Genomic DNA, 24,243 nt, shown 5'->3' with positions numbered 1-24,243 from the left:
TCAAAGGCTCTCACAGTTATGGTCAATTTAAGTACTACATTTTTCAGCTTTCTCAGTTTTAATATGTGCTCCAGACTTCCCTCGAGCCAACTTTATAAGGTAAGTTTTCCTTGTCTTATACTTTTACTATCATATATTTTTTAACATATCCAGTAACTCTTAGCCATATAAAGATCATCATTTAACCTATACATTTTTAAAATTATGATATAATTTACCTATGATAAAACGTACAGACCTTTAATGATTTTGTGCTTTTTAGAAAAACTGAATTAGTTGCCAATGATGAAAAATTGAGAGATCATTACACAAATTCTAGATTTTGCCTACTCCTGAAAAATCAAAATCTTTTACACTCAGGGCCACATTTCTCCTTGGCTACAGTAGCTGGAACAGAGCAGTGCTGCTCTCTTAGATAGATGAGTTTCTTCTCAGTGCCCATTCATTTTCTCCCAGCCTACTCCACTCATTTACATCATCCTAGATCAGAGAGATGCAGTTTTATTACCCCTTAAATAAGATGACTATATAATTTATCATTCAAACCAAAATACTTTTGCTAGTGGAAAGGTGGATGCTACTCACAGTCATGCTAGCACAATAATCAATCACATTCTATGATCTTCATCCCAAGTAAATCAGAAAGTATAATCACCCTACCTTTAATCCCTGAAGTAATCCTCAAAAGTCTGACAAGACAACCACCTTAAGTACGGTATTCTTATATAATTTTCCTTTCTGTAAACTTACACAGCATTGGTGTTTAATAAGAGTTAGTATCTACTAAGCACTTACTATGTGCTAGGCACTATTAAAAACAAAAGGATATTATTTCATTCAATGTGATACTGAATACTGTGATGGGTCATACTCATTCAGTATGACCCATGTATGTATATACACATATTTCTGTATGAAGTCATCTATATTATTTATATAAGTATATATTTTTATACATATTTATCTCTTTTATACACATCTGTATGACTACATATAGAAAAATTTATGTGTATATATTTAAATATATATACATATGTACATATATACATACAAATGTATGTGCGCATATGTATGCATGTATAAATATATTCATGAAAATGTACACATAAAATATGTATGTCTATATATCTATATGTAAAATATAGATATATATATATATTTCTTTGTTAATTGAGAGGGCCTAAAAGAAATGACAGTAGCAACAAGCACACCTAGCACCCAGATCTTGGTTTCTAATACTATTCTCCAGTGAAAGTAACCGGGTCTCCTTAGAGAAACAGCTGATTCTAGGACCAGGGTAGAAATGTTCAAGACAAGTAACAAGCATCTTGTAATGCCAGAAAGGAAGGAAGAACTTAAAAAAAAAAAACTAAAACAAACAACAAAAAACACCCTACAGTGAGGAGGGCATGTCAAAGGTATTCAGGAACCAACTGAAAGTTTCCAATAGCCAAAGCTGGAACCATGTGAGCAACAAATAAAGTGATATTGGATTATAACCTAAAGTACATAACAAATGTCCATGAGTCCACACTGACATAAATGATTGAATGTATTAGTAAACAGGGGAAAAGAAACAAATCTCTTGTGTAAAAGAACTGTAAAAAATGTGTGCAAATACTTTGCTCTCAAGAAGGTGAAACATAACTCTCTTACATATGACCTATGTGGACTAACTTCTTCCAAAGAGTGTAGTATGGAAGGGAGGACAAAAAGAGTAACTTGACAGTGGAGAAATTTGACAAACACTACTGAAGACAGGTGACAAAGGTCAACATCAACAGTGACAAATCATGTTCAAGGTAAATATCCTTGATATAAAGTGATGAAAATAACACTTTACATCTGTAATCTTCCTCCCAATATCCCATAACCCCGGTCTAATGAGGAGAAAAACATCAGGCAAATTCTAATCAAGGGCCATCCTACAGAACCCCTAATCAGTATTCCTTAAAATAAAAATGAGGAAAGTTTGAGAAGCTTACAGCCAAGGAAGACCTAACGAGAAACAACTAAATGTAATATGATAGGATCCTGGAAGATAATAAAGAGTATTAGAGGAAATCTATGGAAATCTGAATATAGACACTAGTTAATAATAATAATGCATCATTATTACCGGTTATCAAACACTGGCTCTATAACTCTAAGAGATGTAAGATGTTAATACAGTGTATGGACTATATGGGAACTTTGTATTATTATCTCAATTTTTCTGTAATCTAAAACTGTTCTAAAAAATAAAGTCTATTTTTAAAATGAAATACAAATAGGTAAAATATTTTAGGAATTTTATGTGTTGTTGAAATTTTCCCCATAATTTTAAAACTTGATATACAATTTTTATAATTCTTAGGGAAAATGTGAATATGCAGTTTAAGTAACTGTCTTAATTTAATAAGTATCACTATTTTCTCTTTTTTATAACTGGTAATGTTAGTTTGGTAGGTTTACTTAGTTGAGGCAATACAGTATAGTGGTTGAAAAGCATAGTCTCTGAAACCAGACTGCCTGACTGAATTCTAACTCCATGGCTGAGAAACCTTGGGTGAGTTACTTAGACCCTCTGTGCCTCAGTTTCCTCACCTATAAAAAGAAGATAAGGTAGCTAGTTCACAGGGTTATTGGGTTAAATGAATTAAAACATACAAAGCACTTAGAACAGTGGCTGGAACACAGTAGGCCCTTCATAAATGTTTGCAACTATTTTTAGTTGGTGGAAAAGTAAGTAATTGCGGATTTGGCCGCTAAAAAAAACTTATATATATGTATACATAGCCAAAACCTCAATTACTTTTGTACCAACGTAATATTTTATGCAGCAGTAGAAATAGGTTAATGATATAGGTTAGCTCTGAAATGAAATCTAGTAGATATGAAATAAAGGAAACTTCTGGGAAAATAATATAATTTGAGTAAGTGTAAAAAAATCATAAAACCTTCCTTTATTTTTTTTGTCTTTTGTTTTGTTTTGTTTTTTGAGTTTAAGTCTCGCTCTGTTGCCTGGGCTAGAGTGTCACAGCGCAATCTTGGCTCAATGCAACCTCCGCCTCCCAGGTTCAAGCAATTCTTCTGCCTCAGCCTCCCAAGTAGCTGGGATTACTGGTGCCTGCCACCACACCCGCCTGATTTCTTTTGTATTTAGTAGAGACAAGGTTTCAAAATGTTGGTCAGGCTGGTCTTGAATTCCTGACTTCAGGTGATCCGCCGGCCTTGGCCTCTCAAAGTGCTGGGATTACAGGCATGAGCCACTGCGCCTGGCCTATGGAATCCTCCTGACATGCTATTTTTTCCCCAGTTTTGTACAGCCAAATCTCTTATTTGGCACATATATAACTAAATAAAGCTGGTATACGCTAGTACTTCTGCTGACTTAACCAAAACCAAGGTGGAGTGATTCTCATCACAGAGAGTTACACTGCCCTCTTTTTGAAACCTAATAAATGTTAGTCTTAGAAAAGAAAGTTATTTCTATCCCGTGTTCTAATGTTTTACAATAAAATCTTCAGGTATTAATATACTTAGGAAACATTAAATCTCCGGCCAAAAGAGCTTGATTTTCAGAGTGCCAACAACCACCATCAATACTCAAAATTAGTGTTGGGCAAAAACTACAAAATACTAATGGCCTAAATGCCTACATAAACCAAAGTAATACTGTGGTCTTCTCAGAATCAAGGAAATTAAACATGTAGAAATCCATATATTTCTAAAATTATTAAATGCTTTTCAACTTTATCAGTTTTAATTTCTAATAGATACAACCCACATAAAAACTCTTTGGGATCCTCAGTAATTTTTTTTTAATCAGCGTAAAAAGGTCCTGGGAGTCCCTGCTATAGTTTTTCTTAAGAATCACTGTATCCAATCTGTCCCTGGATTTCAAGAAAAATAAAAGAAAAAAAAAAAAAATCACTGCAACTGCAAAACACTCTAATAACTGGTGGCAGCACAAATGATCTACAAACTTGCAATTCCTTTTTTTCCTACAAGGTAGCCCTAATAAACAGATCTTGAAGTTGTCCCCAACTAACACACTAAAAAATGGCATCAGAATTATTTTAGTAAGAAGTTTCAGAAGCTTCTTCAGTTGCACTATAAAGAATTTCAATTCCTGAAATTAAATACCCTTCTGAAGCCCACAATTCAACACAAATGAACATGATGACTAAATAAAGAAAATGCTAATCACAAAGGTTCATAAACTTTCCTATATATTTGGGCAGAAGGGTAAACTACGAGGTCATGAGCATGTCCTAATAATATTTCAGTTGGAACTTCATAAATCAGCAAGCCCTCAACTAGTTGTGCCATAAATGGTTTAAAGAAAATTCCATTTTTACCAAAACTGAAGAAAGTGGCTGCTTGATGTAGTAAAAAACAATAGATTTAGATAGAGAAACCTGGGTTCCAACCCTTGATCAGCTTCTTCCTTGAAAAGAACACATACAAAACTCTTAGCCTCTCTCATCTCAGATTCATCTCAGTAAAAACACAATTGATAATACCTGTTTTGCCTACAAGGTTGTTGTGAATATCAAATAAATAGAAATAAAGCTACTTTATAGTCTTAATATACATAAAAGGCAATTACTACTAGTAATTCTGTAAGCCATTCAAACTACCTTTGAAAACAGGTTTGCCTCACATACAATCATGTTCAATAACAAATACATTTATAGCTAGATCCCACAATATTTTGACTAAGGAAGAAAAGACATTACATTTAAGTTTCAATTTCATTTTCTGTGTAAAATCTAAATTGGTGAATTCTCTGAAAAAGAAAGTCATTCAGGATATGTTTTATTAAAAATTTCTACACCTCTCAAGTTATAGTACTTAATTGAGTCATATAACTAAATACAAGATAATTTTCAAATGCCATAGTGGTCATATTGTAAATGTAATGAAATTTAATTTATACTACAAAGTTATTATAGATGTGAATAAAATTCAACCAAAGTCTTAATACTAGTTATCTAGAATAGTAAAACTTCTATATTCCAATGTTTGCTTATCTACTCACTCTGTAATACAGAAATCTGAATTTTAATTTACTACTTCACCCATCTGAGTCATTTATTCTCTGCTTCATTCCACTTATCAAGTGAAGACAGATTAGCCAGCTCCACTTTTTGTTCTCATGCATTAACAAAATACCACAGTGTTTATATTGCCAATACTTCATGGAAATGCTTAAGTAAATAAATGAAAAAACCATGATGTTTTCTTTCATTTAAAAAAAACCTGACAATAATTTGAAAATCAATCTTTTTAATTCAGCTTAACCTCTTTAGGGAAAGCAATGAAAATGAGGAGAAAAAATGTTTCAGAACTTATCACTAGGAAACTCCTTTTGCTGTAATGACTTTTGAAGTTACAGGATAAAAGTGAAGCCCGAGAAACAGCAACTTACTTTATTTAGCTACCAGGGATTATGAAAATAGTGACAACTGACATTTGAAAATGCTTATTCTAAGAGTTTTACACACATAAACTCATTTAATCATCACAAAACCCACATTATCTCCTTTTAATAGACACAGAAACAAGCATAAAGGAAGAAGATAAATAACTTGCCCAAGGCTACAAACAACTAGCAAATGGCAGAATGAGGATTCCACCTCAGGTATCCTGGGTCTAGAATTTGAGCTCCTAATCACTATGATATATTGCTACATGGTTGAAGAAGTTAAGCTTAATGACAAGTACTCTGCGATCTGCAATTTAACAGGCTTTAACTTCCAGTGAATATGCTAGTTACTACTATAAACATTGTTAAATGATATAAACCATTCTAGGCAAATGCAGAAGAGGAATCTAATGCACTGAGAACTGGCACAGGTGTAAATGAGCTATTTGTATTTCATACTTCGTTTCTCAAAGATTCATTTCATACCTTCTAGTCACTAAACAATAATCTATTAACATTCACATTAACGTCTAAGTGATATCCATTAGAAATCACTTCTAAAAAGATTTATTTCTAGGGTAATATAGAGCAGTACACATCTGAGGCTAGCAGCTTAATGTTTCTAATATTTAACATTTCTGGCACACTGTAAAGTTACATAAGAAGCATCAGTGGTAAAAGTAACAGTGCAATTTGTCTGAAAAAAAAAATTTACACATCCTCCTGTATATTCTCCCTGGGAAAAGAACTGAGTTAACCCACAAGACAGGATTTCAATGAAGACTTTGTAAATTTATGCAGAACCTCTCATAACAGAATATATTATTTAATGGTATTAAACTTCTCATTTAATGAAAAATTCAATAAAAACTTTTTATTCAACCTAACTGTTCCATAAAATTTGTTTTAGAAAGTTAACATACTACTTCTGACTATAGTCCTGTAAAAACAATTCATCAGAAGCTATCACTTATGAGGTGAGTGTTTTTGTTTTTTTTTTAATAATATAAAGGTGATACACTCTTAAATTAGAAAGCATCTTTTAAAAATAAGAGAACTTGGTCGGGCGTGGTGGCTCACGAGAAATCCCAGCACTTTGGGAGGCCGAGGGGGGCGGATCACAAGATTAGGAGATTAAGACCATCCTGGCTAACAAGGTGAAACCCCGTCTCTACTAAAAATACAAAAAATTAGCTGGGCGTAGTGGCGGGCACCTGTAGTCCCAGCTACTCGGGAGGCTGAGGCAGGAGAATGGTGTGAACCCAGGAGGCAGAGCTTGCAGTGAGCGGAGATCACGTCACTGCACTCCAGCCCGGGCGACAGAGCGAGACTCTGTCTCAAAAAAAATAAATAAAATAAATAAATAAATAAGAGAACTTGACTAGTTCATCTGAAATTGGTCATACATTTTCATCTTCCTTTCCAGCCTATTTAAAAACCAAGCCAAAAAAAAAAAGAAAATAGAAACAAAAACAAGGCACGATAGTCACAAACCAAAAAATCCATTTTAAAATAGTACTATATAATTAAAAAGCTGTAAGAAATTATTAGACTATTTATTTTCTCTCAAATATATTTTAAAATGGCAGTTAATATTTCCAAGCACTGAGTAGCAGAAAAATTAGATATTTTATACTATTCTTTCTAGCCCAATTAAAAAGCCTTTACATTTTCCATATTCTCAGATTTTGAGCTTTCTTGAATGATATTCCACATGAAAATGGGGAGGTATGTCACAATGACAGACTTCAAAATTATTATATAAACTTGAAAAGCACTTATGAATTTGTTATTTAGAATTCAGAACACATTATTCCACAGGAAGGAAACCATAAACCTGAATTGGTACTTACACTGCACATATATTAATCTACAGTGTTATAATTAAACACAACATGCATATGCATAACTGAGTGCCTTCAGCATTTTCATATAAGATAGAACATTTACTCTGCAATTATTCCTAATGTATCTTAATGACACTGGATAGAGATCTAAAACTTCAAATTCCACATCTGCTAGTTGCATAAGGCTACAAGGTAACCTCCTCCTGGCGGTTAAGTAGTGGAAAGAGAATTACCAAACTCTGTCACTTAACTTACCCCGGCAAGAATAGAATATTTTCAGTCCTCTAATCTTCCACATTAAGCTATTTATATTTGTACATTTGAAAATTAGAGATAAACCATATACACATCTTAACCCTGTTGGGAGTACAGAGCTCTTTGACAGACATTTATATTTTTTCTAATCAGTTCCTCAATGACGATTACAATATAAGCTTCATATTCTCAGGAAATTTTCATTAATTTGTTTTCATATAGTTTGAAAACAAATACTGAGCTGTCTTCTCAGGTCTAAACTGCCAACATTCAGAACAATGTATAATAATCTCCAACTCTAATCAAATTTTGAATTGCAGATTCATAAAACTGATAGCATCTGGCACAAGTGCCTCATTCTTAACAAAAAATTCAATGAATTAAGCCATATTCCAAAGCTAGTCAGTAGAACTAAGCCTAGAACCTAGATTCTGATTCTCTTTTCAGAGCTTCTGCTGCCATCCTTTACTACCAATTTAACCAAATCGTATAACCTGGCCATTATTTATCAGCAATAAGACGTTGATGAAATCACATAAGTTATACATACATCTCATCTGTGAAACAGAGCTAAAGGCACCTGCCTTTGAGGGGACTAGGTGATTAAACTTGTCTATATGACAAAGTACTCTGTAAAATGAAAAGCACCATATACAGTTATATATCATTTCTAACTATTTGGAGAAGGTAAAATGTAGCCATAAACCAATCATGAAGCTGTTTATCTAAGACTAGCCTCAACCTATGATTAAACATCTGAGGTAAAAGTCAAGTGACTGCACATTACTGCTGCAGTTAGTAATAAAGGTATTAACAGATAAAAGTTATTACAGAGAAAATGGTATTCTGATTAAACCAAAAGATGATTTAATTGTATATCTACATTCTTTATTCTTAAGAGCTGCCTTTTTGGCTTAACAATTAACAAATGTGAATTAAAAGGTAATAAACAATGCCAAAAATATGGCATCTTCCTCTTAAGGAGGCAATACACAAAATATTGGGAGGGTTACTGAGAAATTACTGACAAGGCTCTTCCACTTTAAAAGAAAAACAGTGAATGAAATGGCTCTTTGCTGTCTGGCCACAGTTCAACATTGCAGTGATAACCACAGAAAAGAAGTCCAGGGATATTTCTCAACACCCAGAGATAAAAAGCAGGGTTCATGACTATAGGGATACATGTAATAATACCATCTTAAATAGTTAGAGCATTTTAAACATTTTACCTTTCCTGAAGATTACATCTCACCAGATCTTTGTAATACTTTTGTTAAGTAAATAAGGAATAATTTGATATTCTTAAGAAGCTGAAAATCATCAAAATTAAAAACACGTACAATATCATGTAGCATTTTCCTTATCTTTTATAATGAGGTACATTTATGTTTATAAAACAAAAAGGTTCCATCAACTCAAATTAACTCATTTATTTCTAGATTTTGATAACAGTATTTCAAAGACAAAAAAACCAAATTCTTGTCATATTCAAAATTCATCCTGACATGGCATACATATATCCTTTTAATTCTGATTGAAGACTAAGCATTAAAATCAACCCAAAGGTAAATAATGAACATCCTCTGGCCATTGCATATTACTGTGTTGGTTATCAAAAAAACAGTTTATCCATTTTGTAATTAATTTGTTGACCATAAATTGCAAACTTTTTGATAATGTCCTTATGAATTTTTAAAATTAAATTTCAGTGAATATATTTCCATACATATCCTTTTACCTCAAGGGGTAGTCTCTTTCTGTATCTTATTTTTTTCTTTTCTCACTTAGGATCAACTTTCAGTCCCCATCCTTCAGTATTCTCTGAAGTGTCTGCTCACAATTTAAAACTCCTATAAAAATGTTTTTTGGAGATAAGAAGTAGTCCAACTTGTTTTAAATTACTATCATTTTAAATCTGTGACACAAGGATAATTACATAAAATGAAGATTTTTTAAGAGATATAAATCTCTTAAGGAAAATAACTAAGAATAAGTAGAAATCCTAACTAGAAATCTTATTTATATGAATAAAAATGCATTTAAATTGGTGTATTAAATAAAATACGGTTTTATACCTTAAATCAAAGTAAATGACTTGTCAACTAATACATCATTTTAAATTTCACCTTAAAAATTAACCCAGTTAATGAACTGTATATCAAGAAGTATAAATTTTGTTTGTAAATTTAAAAAATTAAACTAGTTGAGAACAAATTGTTATTACAAAGCTATGCTTCTTTAAATAAATGGGAAATTAATCATTTTGGTAAATTTGCTACCATTATAATACTTAATGTATTCAGGGTATCTTTCCACAATAACTTTAGGTAACTTCACTGTCATTTAATCATCCACAATCAGACTTCAAAATGAAGCTATTAAAATGAATGGGAATATGAACAACATTTCTAATAATATTTATACAGTCTCAAAAGAATCACTTATGTGATTGCTGTTTTAAGGAAAACTCAAATACTAAAACTTTGAGGCTTCAATTGCAGTCATTTTGGGCATTTCAACCTGAAAATAACAGATTAGAAATAAACTCTTAAATTTAACCCAATTAAAAAGCCTTTACATTTTCACAAGATACAATTTTAGTTTTCACAAGCACAAGATACAATTTTAGTTTTTCAAAATGTCCATCAGAAAATAAGTATTTAACTTACATACATACATAGAACTATTTATTGAAATCTCACAGATTTCTATAAAGCCCCAGGAGGTCTCACATAAGTAACACTGAGAATCTTCATTTTTATACCTAGACGTACCATTATGAATATGGAAATGAAACTGCCATTTATCACAAAAGAATAGGAGCTGTTTTTGTAACTATTAATTATCATTGTCATCAAATTTAGACCTAAGAGGCGCTAAACATTGAAAGACAGGTACTAAGAACGAGTCAGAGATAAACAATCTTTTACTTTAGGAGAACAGAGTCTAATGCTCCATTATCCATTTCTAACTAGACAGATAATTCTGTGATTAGCCCTTAATTCAAGATGTTACAGATCAGCAAAACAGAATTAAGTCTGATTTTTGTAAAAAAAAAAAAAAATCACTTAAATGCAGTCATTTTAGATACCAAAACTTCATCTAAAATGTGGAAAGCTGAATTAGGTAATAGTGTCAACAACATAAATTATAAACATTAGTCTGCTTATTTAAGACGAATCGATGCACTGTGTTACCATTAACAAAAAGGTTGAAATCCCAATGATCTCAAGTTTTCCTACGTCAAATGGACCCAACCACAGGAATCAGATATTTTTCTTTTTTGTATTCTTATTCCCTCACACTGAAGTTTCTATTATGTATTATACTATTATCTAATTATAAAATGGTTTACATTGTAACCATCAAAGATTTGGGGAAAAAAGCCCTAAAATAACTAAAGCAGAATACCCTATTTCTACCACCATGTACAAACTTATCTGCAGGCCAGCATTTAAAATTTTACGAACTATCCAGTAAGAATGCTAATAGAAAAGTGACAAACCTGAAAATATGGCTTCTTTCAAATATAGTAACATGTGGGAGAACTTCCTGATATCATTCACCAACTCCTTGATGTAATCCGGATCAAAAATAGAGTTGGAACTTAAGGACTGGAGCCCCATTTCAGAAGCTGTAACATCAGTAGAGAGTTGGCCTGATGCCCAAGCACGTTTTTTCTTTGTCTTTTTCTGTTTGTGAGCAATCATCCTTTCATGTAACAGTCAGAAAAACAGAAATCCTTAAGGGGGCAAGAAACAAAACAAAAACAAGTGGGGAGAGAGAAAGAAACACAAACACTAAATCAGCCAGGGAAATATTACACTAGATTTTCAAAAACAGCCCACCTTGGTATCCTATTTTTAAATTTTTAAAAATCAATCATCATTCACTGTATTATTGATAATAGCAGTTTGCATTTATTAAGTGCCAGTAATTCTGACAACTCTGACATGCAAACCACTGTTCTTTACATTTCACAAATGAGGAACCTGAGGTTTAGAGGTTAAAAATTTGTCTAAGCTCTCAACTGATAATCAACTAGGACTTAAACCCGTATCTGCCTTGAAGTCAAAATCCATGCTCTTAATAACTTCCTGTTGATTCCTAGGGTACAGAATTTTATTTAATTGTAAAAGTTGTTCTGAAACATCACTTAGTAGAAGAAGGTCATATTCTCCTTCCATGACATCACCTTCAAAAATAAAGATGAGATACGGGGTTTGAAAAAAGAAATACCTGTTGTTAAAATCCTCCTCTGTCACTTATCATATGATCTATTCATCTCTTTACTTCAGTATGCTCATTTATAAAATGGGATTAACATCCCGACAACACCTATCTCAGGAGATTATTGTAGGGATTACGTGACACAATGATACAGAAGCGTCAAGAACATAAAAGTTCAATTACAGTTGGTTTTTCCTAAAAATGCATATACACACATATACACAGACACACACACAGGACACATCCTGGGTTACCAAGTCTCATCAAGGATATTTCTTTGTTGAAAACAAGTTACAAGGGTGTCCACTAATCTGACATACCCTGACTGGTTAAATAAACAAATGTGTGATTATCAGAGCAATATTTTTGATAATCTCAGGATGGTAGTAAAAAGGTAATCTTTTGGTATAAGAAAAATTTAGATTTGAATCCTGCCTCTAATATTTTCTAGATAGGTGACCAGGACAATTTTATTTACAGGCTTGTGTGAGGATTAAAAGGGATCACAAAATAAGGCTTCATATGTTAAAACGCCTAATATTGGCACATAGCTGGAACTCAAGAAAATCATAGTTATCGTCTTCTTCACCCTCATTTTACCTTTCCAGAGTTAAAAGTTCTAATCTTGTTTGTATCTCTGGAAATCAAAAAGGAAATAATTAGAGAAATTAAATTAACTCACATTTTATTATTGACACTTTTTTCAAGTATTTTGTCTTGAATATTTGGCTACTTTAAAAATGGTAGATGACTAAGGACTTCTATAAAATTTACAGAAGAAAGTTTTTTGAGTTTTTTTTGCGGGGGGGGGGGAAGGGTTGAGTCTGGGTCTCACTCTGTCACCTAGGTTGGAGGGCAGTGGTGTGATTATAGCTCACTGCAGCTTCAAACTCCTGGGCTCAAACCATCTGCCTGCCCCAGCCACCCATGTAGCTGGGACTCCAGGGACACACCACCACATCTAGCTAGCTTTAAAAAAAAAATTTTTTTTTGTAGAGACACAGTTTCACTATGTTTCCCAGGCTGGTCTCAAACTTCTGGGCTCAAGTGATCCTCCTACGTCAGCCTACCTAAATGCTGGGATTACAAGCATGAGCCACTATGCCTGGCCCACTAGAAAGTTTTATGTAAGATCTGTTTCTAGTCATATGTAAGATATTTTATTGTATCATTTACTCCTTCCTTTATCTCACCCAACTCCATAGTTTGTTTTTCTTTCTGATCTACAGGGTTCTGTAATCAATCCACTTCTCTCTACTGCTACCACACTAGCGAATTACCATCATTTCTTTTCTGAGCTACTATACTACTTTCCCAACAATCTATCTGCAACCATTCTTGTTTCATCACAAATGGAGTGAACATTTCAAACACAGATCTCATAACGTCATTTCTCTGCTGAAAACCCTTCTAAAGGACAAGTGAGAAGCTATCATGCTTTATAAGGCTCAACATGAGATCTGGCTCCTACCTACCTGTGCAATGTTATATGGAGACACACCTACTGGCTCTCAACACTCCGGCCACACACACCTCCTTCTCATTCCTTCAACAGTATTTGTTTACGATGACACTCACCAGGAAATAATGTCACATAATGAGCCAGTATACATGTTAAGGGTATTATGTTTGTGTGTGGCACAGCTTCTGGGTAAGGCTCACGTGATGTATGTGAGGTTTTTAAAATTCCATCCCATTTCATTTTTAAAAATGCTGGGTGCAACTCACCAGCTTGGTTTCACACACGTAATAGGTCATGACCCCACAGTTTGAAAAACACCAACTGTTCAGCTCAGGGTCCTGTCCATAAGCAATTCTATTTGCCTGGAATATTCCTTCTCCTTTGTTAACTCGTTCTGATCTCAGCTCAAAGCTTACCTCTTCAAAGAAATGTTCCTGGACCATCCCCATCCCCCTACAAAACCACTACCACCAAACCAGAGTAGAATCTCCTGTGAGATGTTCTATAGTACCCTCTACTTTTCATCACTGCTCATACCACAGTTCAAATAGATCACATCTTCCTAGCTAGACTATAATCTCGTGGAAATTAAGACCATGTCCGTTTGCTAACCACGTGTTGTCTGCTCATAGCAGAACGCTTGGCATATGAGGAATGAACTACTTAGAACTACCTGCAGATAGGCTTATAAACTTAATAAAGTTTCAATTAATTTTTATAGAAACAAAAATAACTCTGGGTTGTTGCAATGTTTCGAGGTGAAAATACATATTTTTTTAAAAACTCTCTAAAATGGTATGTTTCAAAAATAAAAGCATATGAAGCTGAGGGAAGATCATATAAAACTGAAATCAAAGTTGGATTTCTATTATTGCTCCTCCTGATTATTAAACTGGGGACCCCACACTTTATAATTTTTAAAGTTTATTCACTGTCCTTTTGTTAATCTCAAATTATTTCTGAGAAACTAACTTCTACATTTAAACCAGTTTCAAAACTATCTAACATTAATCCTTAAATGTGTGTATCATTTCTAAAATGAATCTAGGGCAATTTTTGAGCATTATTATTATATCTAAGTCTTCCTTTCCATCAACAAAAACAAAACAAAACTTCAAAGTGCCTTGTTGGGCAGCATTTTGGTTAGTGATTTACAAATCACTAACCAAAATGCCTATTAGCCTAACAAAACATCACTCTTGCAGTTTACTTAATAAAGTCATTTTGTTTAGTTATGACAGCTTTTAAGCTTAGTAAATTAGAGAATTGGTCACTGTCACTGGTAAAGACAGTTACAAAAATTAAAGACATTTAAACAATTTACCTATTTTAGCAGAAATAATTTACTTAAGTAACTACATGTAAAATAGTAACCTAAACTTTTAAAGTGTTTCAAAACTGCTGGAACATTTTTAGATAAGACTTTAAAAATCTGCAAAAAACCAACAACAACAACAATAACATCAAACACATGGCAAGGAGAAGAACTCTTCACCTCTTATAAAAAAGAATTATACCTTACCTCTAGCCAGCATTATAATGATTAATGTGTTGATTTTGTTATATATTACTACTTTTCATATTCCAGAATAAAAAAAGAAACATTACAATTGAAAAAATGCTTAACATAACAAACTTAACCCAAGCTTTCATAAATGAACTATGATAATGAGAAGCTGGGACAATATACACTTTCCAAGATCATACACGCTATTTTCTCATGTGCTAAAATGAATATTCTCTTGTTGGCAGTAACATAAAATGTAGTTACTAACAGACTGCAACTGGCAACTTAATTAGGTAATGATGCATGCAAAGTACTTAGCAGAGTGCCTGGTTCATCATAAAGATGAACCATAAAGAAAAGCCATTATTATTAGCAGTGCTTCATTGTGGGAAATTGTTTTTGAACAAGATATGGCTTCACTACAATACATTAGTGGATTGTGAGCAAGAAATACAGGACTGGAAACAACTGGAGAAACTTAACTGACTCTGTGGAAACCTACCAAAAAGCTTCCAAGTGAAATTTGAACTGTGCAAATAGACTGTTGTGCAAAATATTTGTGACACACTAATTCTGGTGCATCTCTTTCAACTTCAAATCAACAATATTAAAAACATGTATTATCCACTTCCCAAAGAATTCTGTAGCAAGTAGAAAATTACTGTGCAAAACCACTTTCATCATATGTTATAAAACTAAGTAATGTGTGCATCAGAAATGTAGACACAAACTTCCTATCCCCCACGACTTCAGGAGCCTGTGTCAATCAAATGTCTGCTGCCCCACATACCCGCTGCCAAATGCACATTACGGCAGTAGTTTCATTTTAGGCTCTGTAATTGAAGTGTAAAACTGCCCCAAATATCTATACTTACTATTTCCCATTTTACCATTTCTTCTTGAGGAAAAATTGCCAGATATTTCAGAAATCTGCTATTTCAGCACAATTTCAGATTTGGCAAGAATCTACTTAAAGATGCTAAAAAGATGAGACGAGCTCATTCTGAAATGATGATTAAATCTTTATGGTTTCAAAAAGCACTCTCCACAAAAACAGAATAGGGACATGTGAGAAAGAGTTTTATCAATACTATGTAAACAATTTTTAAAGGAAAGCATGCAATACACATGCACTTCATTTCTGTACAGTTTGAACCTAGCACGCTTTAAAAAGAGGAAGCTGCCCAGCACCCCACGCCTCCAGAATGTCTAGCATTCCTGGCAGGCACGGCTCTCCTTTGACCAGCCAAAACTACCCTTTGCCAAAGAACAAGTTCCTCATCCAAGAATTTAAATAAAGAGGGAAGAACGGAGCAACCAAAATGGACAGCCGACGTTGGTAACGACGGACAAAAGATAAACGATAGACAAGAGATACAATCTCAGAGACAGATGGAGAGAAGGGAAGGAGATCTCAGCTCCTGTCATTAGCAGGTAACATCCTGCCCTCCGTAAAGATTTCGGGCCAATACCCTCTGAGAAACACACTTTTAAAAAGATCAACAGAGAGAGAGACAAGAGGCTCGTCAGTCACGAGGGCTCCACCTTGAAACGCCCGACTCCAGCTAACTCGTCCAAAAAAATACTTTCTTTAATTAAAACTGTCAAATCCCAAAACGCGCCCACAATTGAACCGGGACAAACCTCTGAGACCGAGGAAAACTCTCAACGAAACCCAAAAGACAGAGACCAGGAGAAAATGCACCACGGAAATCCTAAAATATCTCAGGAATGAGAGCCCAACTGGAGTGAGGGCTGCAGTCAGGGCAGGTGGGAGCGGGACTGGAATCCAGGCAAGAACACAGACCCACAGTGGTCAGGAGCACGGATTCCGGAGCAAAAGCGCCTGGGTTTAGGTCCTGACGCTGCCAACCACTAGTCTGTGTGCATGGGCAGGTTTTTAACCTCGGTTTCCCGTGTGAAAACCGAGTCGAACAATCATGGACTGTTCTGAACATTAAAAGAGTTAAAATGTGCAAAGTCTTCAGAACAGCAGACGGACCCGTAGTACGCGCCGTGTGCTAGCTTTAATTACGATCGTCATCGTCTGCCCCGGCCACTGCTGGCGTCCTCCCCGGCTGGTCCGCGTCAGCCTTGCCGGACCCGCCTCTAGCCCCAGCCGGACCCTTCCCGAAGACTCCAGTCCTGGCCCGAGGGCACCCGTCCCAGCGCAGCCCGCCACCGCTTCCGCTCGGGGCCCTCCAGCTGGCCTCCCGAACCCTGGACGGCAATTCGCGGGCGCTCGCGCGGGCGACCCCAGCCCGGAGCCACGACCGCCGCGGCCGGAGCGAACGCCACCTCCTCACACTCACCACGGCGCTCCATCCCGCGTCCCGGACGCGGACGCCCGCCCCACACCTACGGCCGCCGCCACCGCCGAGGGCTGGAGCTCGCCGCCCCCATCCCCCACCGCCTGCGGACGCCCGGCCAAGCCGCAGCCGCAGCCACAGACACCACCACCACAACAGCCGCTGCCGCCCCTACAGCTACCGCCACAGGCCAGCCGGCCGCCCGCCCGCCCCTCCCCCTGGAGCCCAGTCCATTGGCCCGCGCTCCCGGGGGCGGGGCCGGCGACTGCGGCAGGTCTGGGCTGCAACTAGCTCGCGCGCAGAACGCGGCCGTCAGCTGCGCCCGGCCGCACGCAGTCCTAGTATCACGGGCTGCGTCGGCCGCCCTTTTGGCTTGCAGGGGGCAGGGAGAGCGACTCAGAGAAAAGTCACCTGAGGACTAGATGCGGCTAATGGCCAGATGAGCAGCTACATTTCTTATGAGGCACTTCTGTGGATTGCTGTTTTCCTCCCTCTTCCGGGGGTTATGGCCTGGGGAAGGGCGCCACACGTCTGAAAGAAGAATGAACTACCTCAAAACCAGCCATCTACTATGCTCCTCTGCCCTCTGTGGTGTGTAGGCCTATCTCTCTTTTTTTTGGAGACGGAGTCTCGCTCTGTCGCCCAGACTGTAGTCCAATGGCGTGATCTAGGCTTACTGCAACCTCCCCCTCCCGGGCTCAATTGATTGTCTCACCTCAGCCACCTGAGTAGCTGGGATTGCAGGCGCCCACTACCACGCCCAGCTAATTTTTGTATTTTTAGTAGAGGCGGGGTTTTGCTATGTTGGCCAGGCTGGTCTCAGGTGATCCACCCGCCTCAGACTCCCAAAGTGCTGGGATTACAGGCGTGAGCCACTGTACCCGGTCCTTTCTTTCGTAGCTGCACTCTCAAACTCACTTCATAATGAGAAAAAAAAATCTGAGAAAGATGGAATAATTATAGCAAGCAAGGCTAGAAAGCACATAGCCCCCATATCACACCACTCGCTGGAACAAGCGATGGCACTTATCTCAGTGCTGGAACATTCAGAAAGAAAGAAATAGAGAAATAGAGGAAAAAACACAGAGAGGGAGAATGTGGGTAGTACTGGGGTCTGACAGAAAAATGACCACACAGGGGAGAAACAGAAAAAGACAGGATAATGTGCTGAGGAGAAGTGGAAAGAAAATGAAGTGCAGACACAGGAAAAGGGAGGAAAACCAAGGAAGGCAGAAACAAGCGAAGGCAAAAAGAGAAAATAAGGAAGAAAAATAAAAGGAGAGACTACCCACTTAACAAACAGAAAAGGAAGTGAGCATGACAGAACCAAAAGTAGGGTAGTGGGGCAAGAGAAAAATTCATTGACAAAGAAAGAGAAGAGGGACCCCTTACATATACGTATCTCTGAACCCTTACAGGAAAAACAATGCCAAGAAAATACAACAAATTTGGCTCCTCGGGTGCTACTTAGAAAAGATAAATAAGAAACCTCAGCTCCTTGGTTACTTTGGCACCATACTGGATTTTTTGGACTCAACTTACACAGATTTTCCCCTCAAACCCCCAAAATAATAGTCCAAGGTCCTGCCACAAATACTCAGGAAACTTCAAAAACCAAAATTCCTTCTAATAGTGCTGAAAAAGAAAAATGCACCAAGGACTCTCACCATGGAAACCAATGATGCCTGAACTGAAGCAAACTAATAAGAGGAGACAAAGGAGTCCCCAGGCCAAGAGGAGGCTGAACAGTGCAACTACGATTCAATCATAAGTAAGGTTTTTGGAAGGAAATTTTTGAGGAAGTCCCTCAACCTCAAACACCCTCTTAAGTCTACTTTAAAATATATTATTTTGCACTTATACACCATTTCCCTTAAATAAAGAGGACTGTGTTGCTGATTAAAATGGAACTGGAAGCATCACTGACAAAATCATGAACAAGTTCCTGATGGAGAGAAAGGGTGTATGGATGGAGGTGGGGGTGTGGCAAAGAGAAAGGAGCTCACCAGGAGGGAGAGAAAATCAGGGAAAGAGAGACAAAGGGAGGTGTAAGAAGGAAAGAGAGACAACTATAAAGGAGAAAGAAAGACAAGAGGGAAAGAAGAAATATGCAGAGACAAGGGGAAGCAGAAAAAGAAAATGAGATGGAGAGAGATAAGGAAGATAAAAGAGACAAACAGAGGTGACAGAGACTACCCACTGACAGAGAAAGGAAAGAGGGTCACTTCTCACATGCAAACAGTTCTGGTGGGAATGAAGCCAATTAGGCTCTGAGGTTGTTACCTTAAAAATATAAATATAAGAATTCAAGGCTCCCTGATTACCTGCTTCCACAATTATTTAAATTTTTTCCATTAGGCCTCAAACCTAACAGTACTAATATGACAAGCAGTACTGAAGACACCTAAAAAACAAACACTCCTTCAAACCCCACCAGAGAATGATGCACCATGGACACTCATCCACTGATGACTCAAAATTGAAGGACATCAATGGGGGATGAAGAAAGAATTCTGAAGGCCAAGGAGAGTGGGGTTGGACAACTCTCAGGGAGCTCAAGGAAGTAAAGTCTGCCCCTCATATCTGCTCTGGGTTATTCTTAACACCCCCCAAACCAGAACTACCTCTAAACCATCCCAAAACAGCCAACTACTATGCATAGGACCTGACACAGAGTCACAATAGCTGGCTGTTCGGGAATCAAGGAATGTTACTTAGATGGTTAAATAAACTATAAGTAAGGTTGCCTAAGGCAAATTTTGAGAAGTCTCTCAATCTCAATCCTCCTCTTAAACCTTTAAAAAAATACATGATCTGCCATCCTTCATCCAGAGGATGATGACATTGGGGAATATTTGCAAAAATGGTAGTTCACTTTTAATTTAAAAGGGTTATTTTATTAATCTCCCATGACTTGAATTTGTTTGAAGTAATCTATCACACGAATACACTTTAAATATGAAAAGCACATTAATGGATGCAATAATACCTTTCTGCAAGTCCAAAATTCTTGGCTTATAATAAAATTGTAGTGTTCAGGAAAAAAGTAAAACCATCAGTGTGTCTACCATAGCAGTCCAATATCTTAAGTTTTTCAACAAGTTGCAGAAAAACATTTCTGGAAGCAACATATAATTTTTTTTAAATACTTGTGTTTTTATCATTTATATTATTATTGCCTTTAGTAATTTTTCCTTCTCAAACAGAAATTCACATCCTCTATGATGCTGTTCAAGTCAGCCATTCGGTGCAGCCTTAACTTTTATATTCCCCACATCTTCCTCATGTGTTCTCTTCAAAATGTCTGTGGTACCAGACTGAACAGATTAGTATTCTTTCTATCCACAGTGGTGACATTTTCAGTATTGTTAATTTTGCTTCATCTTCCTGAAGATAATTCTGTAGTTTAGGTAGCCTACTTTTCATAGCAGAACATGGGTCTAAAAACATTTGACAGTATCTGGAGACATTTTTGGTTGTCATAACTGGGGAGGGGGATTCTACTGACATCTAGTGGGTAGAGGCCAGGGATGCTGCTAAACTTCCCATATGCATAGGACTGCCCTCACCCCTAACAAATAATTATCCAGCCCAAAACGTCAATGGTGCCAAGGTGAAACACCCTGTTCTATATCCAACTACCACTTTTTAAAAAGCTATAAGACCTAGGAACATGTTAAATTATGCCATAGTATATACCCAGAAAAATCTGGACTGTGGGCCATTTTATAGGATAAACATGATTTCTTCAACAAATAAACTGCAGGAAAAAAGATGGAAAGAAAAATCTCTAGATTAAAATATCCTTAAAAGATATATCAAATGCGGCCAGGCACAGTGGCTCACACCTGTAATCCCAGCACTTGGGAGGCCGAGGCGGGCTGATCACCAGAGGTCAGGAGTTCGAGACCAGCCTGGCTAATATGGTGAAACCCTGTTTCTACTAAAAATACAAAAAATTAGCCAGGCATGGTGGTGTGCACCTGTAATCCCAGCTATTCAGGAGGCTAAGGCAGTAGAATCTCTTGAACTCGGGAGGTGGAGGTTGCAGTGAGCCAAGATCACACCACTGTACTCCAGCCTGGGCAACAGGAACAAAACTCCGTCTCAAAATAATAATAATAATAATAATAAGATATTTCAAATGGAGGAATAAATAAAAACAGACATACTCTTCCACTGTAGTAAACAACTAGAAAAACGGAGAAAATATATATTGTTTTCAGACACTGAACTACACACAGCACTGGGCTCGGGGCCACCATCTCTGAGAGACAGGATCACAGACAAACAAGGTGAGCCCCACAATTACCCCAACTTTCTGCCTCAAGTCACATTCTTGACCATGGCACTCTTGACAAGTTGAAGAGACAGAGATCTTAGTTCCAGGAGACTGGAGTCACCAGAATCTGTAGGACAGAGTACTAGAGACTATGGATATAGAAAAAGAGCTCCAGAAATTTGCATAGGGAATTTCTTAATTATCTTGCTGAACACTAAGATGTACATGTATACAGCAAAACACCACAAGGATTGGCAAAGAATTTCCAGAAAGCTATAGATGGACAATTCCCAGGTTTCCCACAGGGCTGGAAGAACTCCAAATTTTCATCAGCCAGAGTAGAGAGACCTACTGAACACCCCAGGGGAGATCCCAGGGCAGGCCTCATAGTACATCTAACCTAGCTCTAGTGAAAACTGTACTCTAGCCACACTCCAACAAAGCTTCAGAACAGGCACATTTTATAGTTTTTTTACAAAAGTAATAATATGTTGTGGCATGTATAACATATACAGAAGCAAAATGTATGACAATAGCATAAAAGAGGAGGAAATTTGAAAGTATACAGTAAGGTTCTTACATGATAGGTAAAGTAGTGTAATACTGTTTGAAGGTATACTGTAAGTTAAAAATGTATAATAAAATCTCCAGAGATAAAGTTAATTAAGCCAATAGTGGGCATAAACAGAATTTCAAAAAATCAACAACAAAAAAAAGGCAGGACAAGAAGAAAAAGGAAACAACAAATGGAACAAATAAAACAAACAGCAAAGTAACGGACTTAAATCCAATCATACCAATAATTACATTAAATATAAATAATCTAAACAGCCCAGTAAAAAGGCAGTGATTCTCAGAGTAAAAAAGTAAACCCAACTCTATTTTGCCTATTAAAACGCAGACTTGAAATATAAAGAAACAGATATATGGAAAGTAAAACAACAGAAAAAGACACACCATGCAAACACTAATCATAAGAAAGCAACATTTCATAATGATAAATGAGTCATCTCATCGCAATGACAAGAATCCTGAAGGTATCTGTACCTAAAAATGGAAGTGCAGAGTATGAGAAAAAAACTGAGAGAAATGTATGGAAAAATAGACAAATCCCCAATGACAGTTAAGATTTCAACATTCTTGTCTCAGTAATTAATAGAATAACAGAAAATCATTAAGGATCAGTAAGGACATAGAAGACTTGAATAGCACTATCAATCAACTTGACCTGGTAGACATTTACAGAAGACTCCACCAAAAAACAGCAGAATACACATTCATTTCAAATGTATACGGAATATTCACTAAGATAGGCCATATATGGGATGATAAAAAGAAGTCTCAATGAACTTAAGAGGACTGAAATCACACAGTGTATGTCCTCTGATCAAAAAAAAATTAAATTTGAAACTAATAACAGAAAGATAACCAGGAAATCCCCAAATATTTGTAAATTATAAAATATAACTTTAAAATAATCAATGGGTCAAATTTCCACAAGGGAAATTTTAATATGTTTTGAACTGAATGAAAATGAAAACCCATTTCAAAATGTGGAGATTACATAGTAAAAGTCATGGTTAGATAAATACACAGTTTTAGATGCTTTATTGTAAAAGAGAAATGTCTAAAGTCAATGATCTAAGCTTCCATTTTAAGAAGCTAGAAAACAAAGAGCAAATTATACCTAAAGTAAGCTGAAGGAAGTAAATAATGGTAAGAACAGAAATCAGTGATTTAGAAAACAGAAAATAGAAAAAAATCTATGTAACCAAAAGTTGGTTCTTTGAAAAAATCAATTAAATTCTTAAATATCTAGCTAGACTGATCAAGAAATAGAGAAAACACAAATCACTAATATGAACGGAAGAAAGAACATCAGCACAGACCCTACAGACAAGACACAAGGATAAAAGAATACAAGGGAATGTTACAAACAACTTTGCCAATAAACTTAAAAACTCAGATGAAATGGAGAAATTCTTTGAAAGACACAAATTACTAACCCTGACACAAGAAATAGAAAATGTGAATAGCCCTACATGTATTAAATAACTGATTTCATTATTGAAAATTTCCCACAAAGAAAACTACACCTACATGGGCTTCACTTAAAAAATTCACTGAACCAGATAAAATAATCCTATACAAACTCTTGGAAAATAGAGGAGACAAGAACACTTCCCAACTCATTCCATGAGGCCAGCATTACCCTGATACCAAAACCAGACAAAGATAATACAAACACACATACACACACAACAAATTTCTTAACACAGTATTAACAAGTCAAATCCAACAATATATAAAAAGGATAATACATAATGCCCAAGAAGGGTCTGTCCAAGGAATGCAAGCTTATTTAACATTCATTAGAAAAAAACCACGTGATCATCTCAAAAGATGCAGAAAAAGCATCTGACAAAATTCCATGGCCACTCATGATTAAAACAGTCAACAAAGTAGGAATAGAAGATAATTTCTTCAATCTGATAAAAGGCACGTACAAAAAACCTACAGGTTTTCTCCTTAAGATCAGGATTAATATTGTTACTCTGGGTCTTAGCCAGTACAGTAAGACAAGAGAAAGAAATAAAATGCATTCATATTTAAAAAAGAAAGAAGTAAAATACTCAGAGACAATGTGTTTGTGTACCTAAAAAAAACTCAAGAAGCCTATAAATTAGCTACATCTAATTAATGAGTATTATCAAGGTCACAGAATACAAAGTTAACACACCATAATCAATTTTATTTCTATACACTAACAACAAACAATTGAACAAAAAAAATTCAAAACTTCTGCTCTTTGAGAGACAGTGTTGAAATAAAATGCAAGTCACAAACTGGGAGAAAACATCTGACGAAGGATTTATAACCAAATATATCAGGAAGTCTTACAATTCCATAAAAATAAAACAACAATCCAATAAAATAA

The 24,243-nt window shown here is 36.1% G+C and overlaps 1 protein-coding gene across 3 annotated transcripts in view; it reads right to left on the bottom strand.

Annotated features, from left to right (window-relative positions):
• Positions 1 to 17,339, bottom strand: part of ARHGAP29 (Rho GTPase activating protein 29) — a 67,470-nt gene extending 50,131 nt beyond the window's left edge. For 2 of the 3 annotated variants that reach the window (XM_023231071.3, XM_023231070.3), the window contains exons 1-2: positions 17,027 to 17,339; positions 11,021 to 11,257 (exon numbers count right to left, since the gene is read on the bottom strand). In XM_023231071.3, coding sequence (XP_023086839.2) covers positions 11,021 to 11,225 — 205 coding nt within the window. In that variant the 5' untranslated portion in view covers positions 11,226 to 11,257; positions 17,027 to 17,339. The remainder of the gene's footprint in view (positions 1 to 11,020; positions 11,258 to 17,026) is intronic. The other variant, XM_023231072.3, reaches the window with a different exon arrangement.
• Positions 17,340 to 24,243: the final 6,904 nt, after the last annotated feature.

This window comes from Piliocolobus tephrosceles, chromosome 1 (genome assembly GCF_002776525.5).
Source record: "Piliocolobus tephrosceles isolate RC106 chromosome 1, ASM277652v3, whole genome shotgun sequence".
NCBI lineage: Eukaryota > Metazoa > Chordata > Mammalia > Primates > Cercopithecidae > Piliocolobus > Piliocolobus tephrosceles.
Note: the sequence above shows the minus strand (reverse complement) of the source record. Positions and strands in the feature narration are given on the sequence as shown.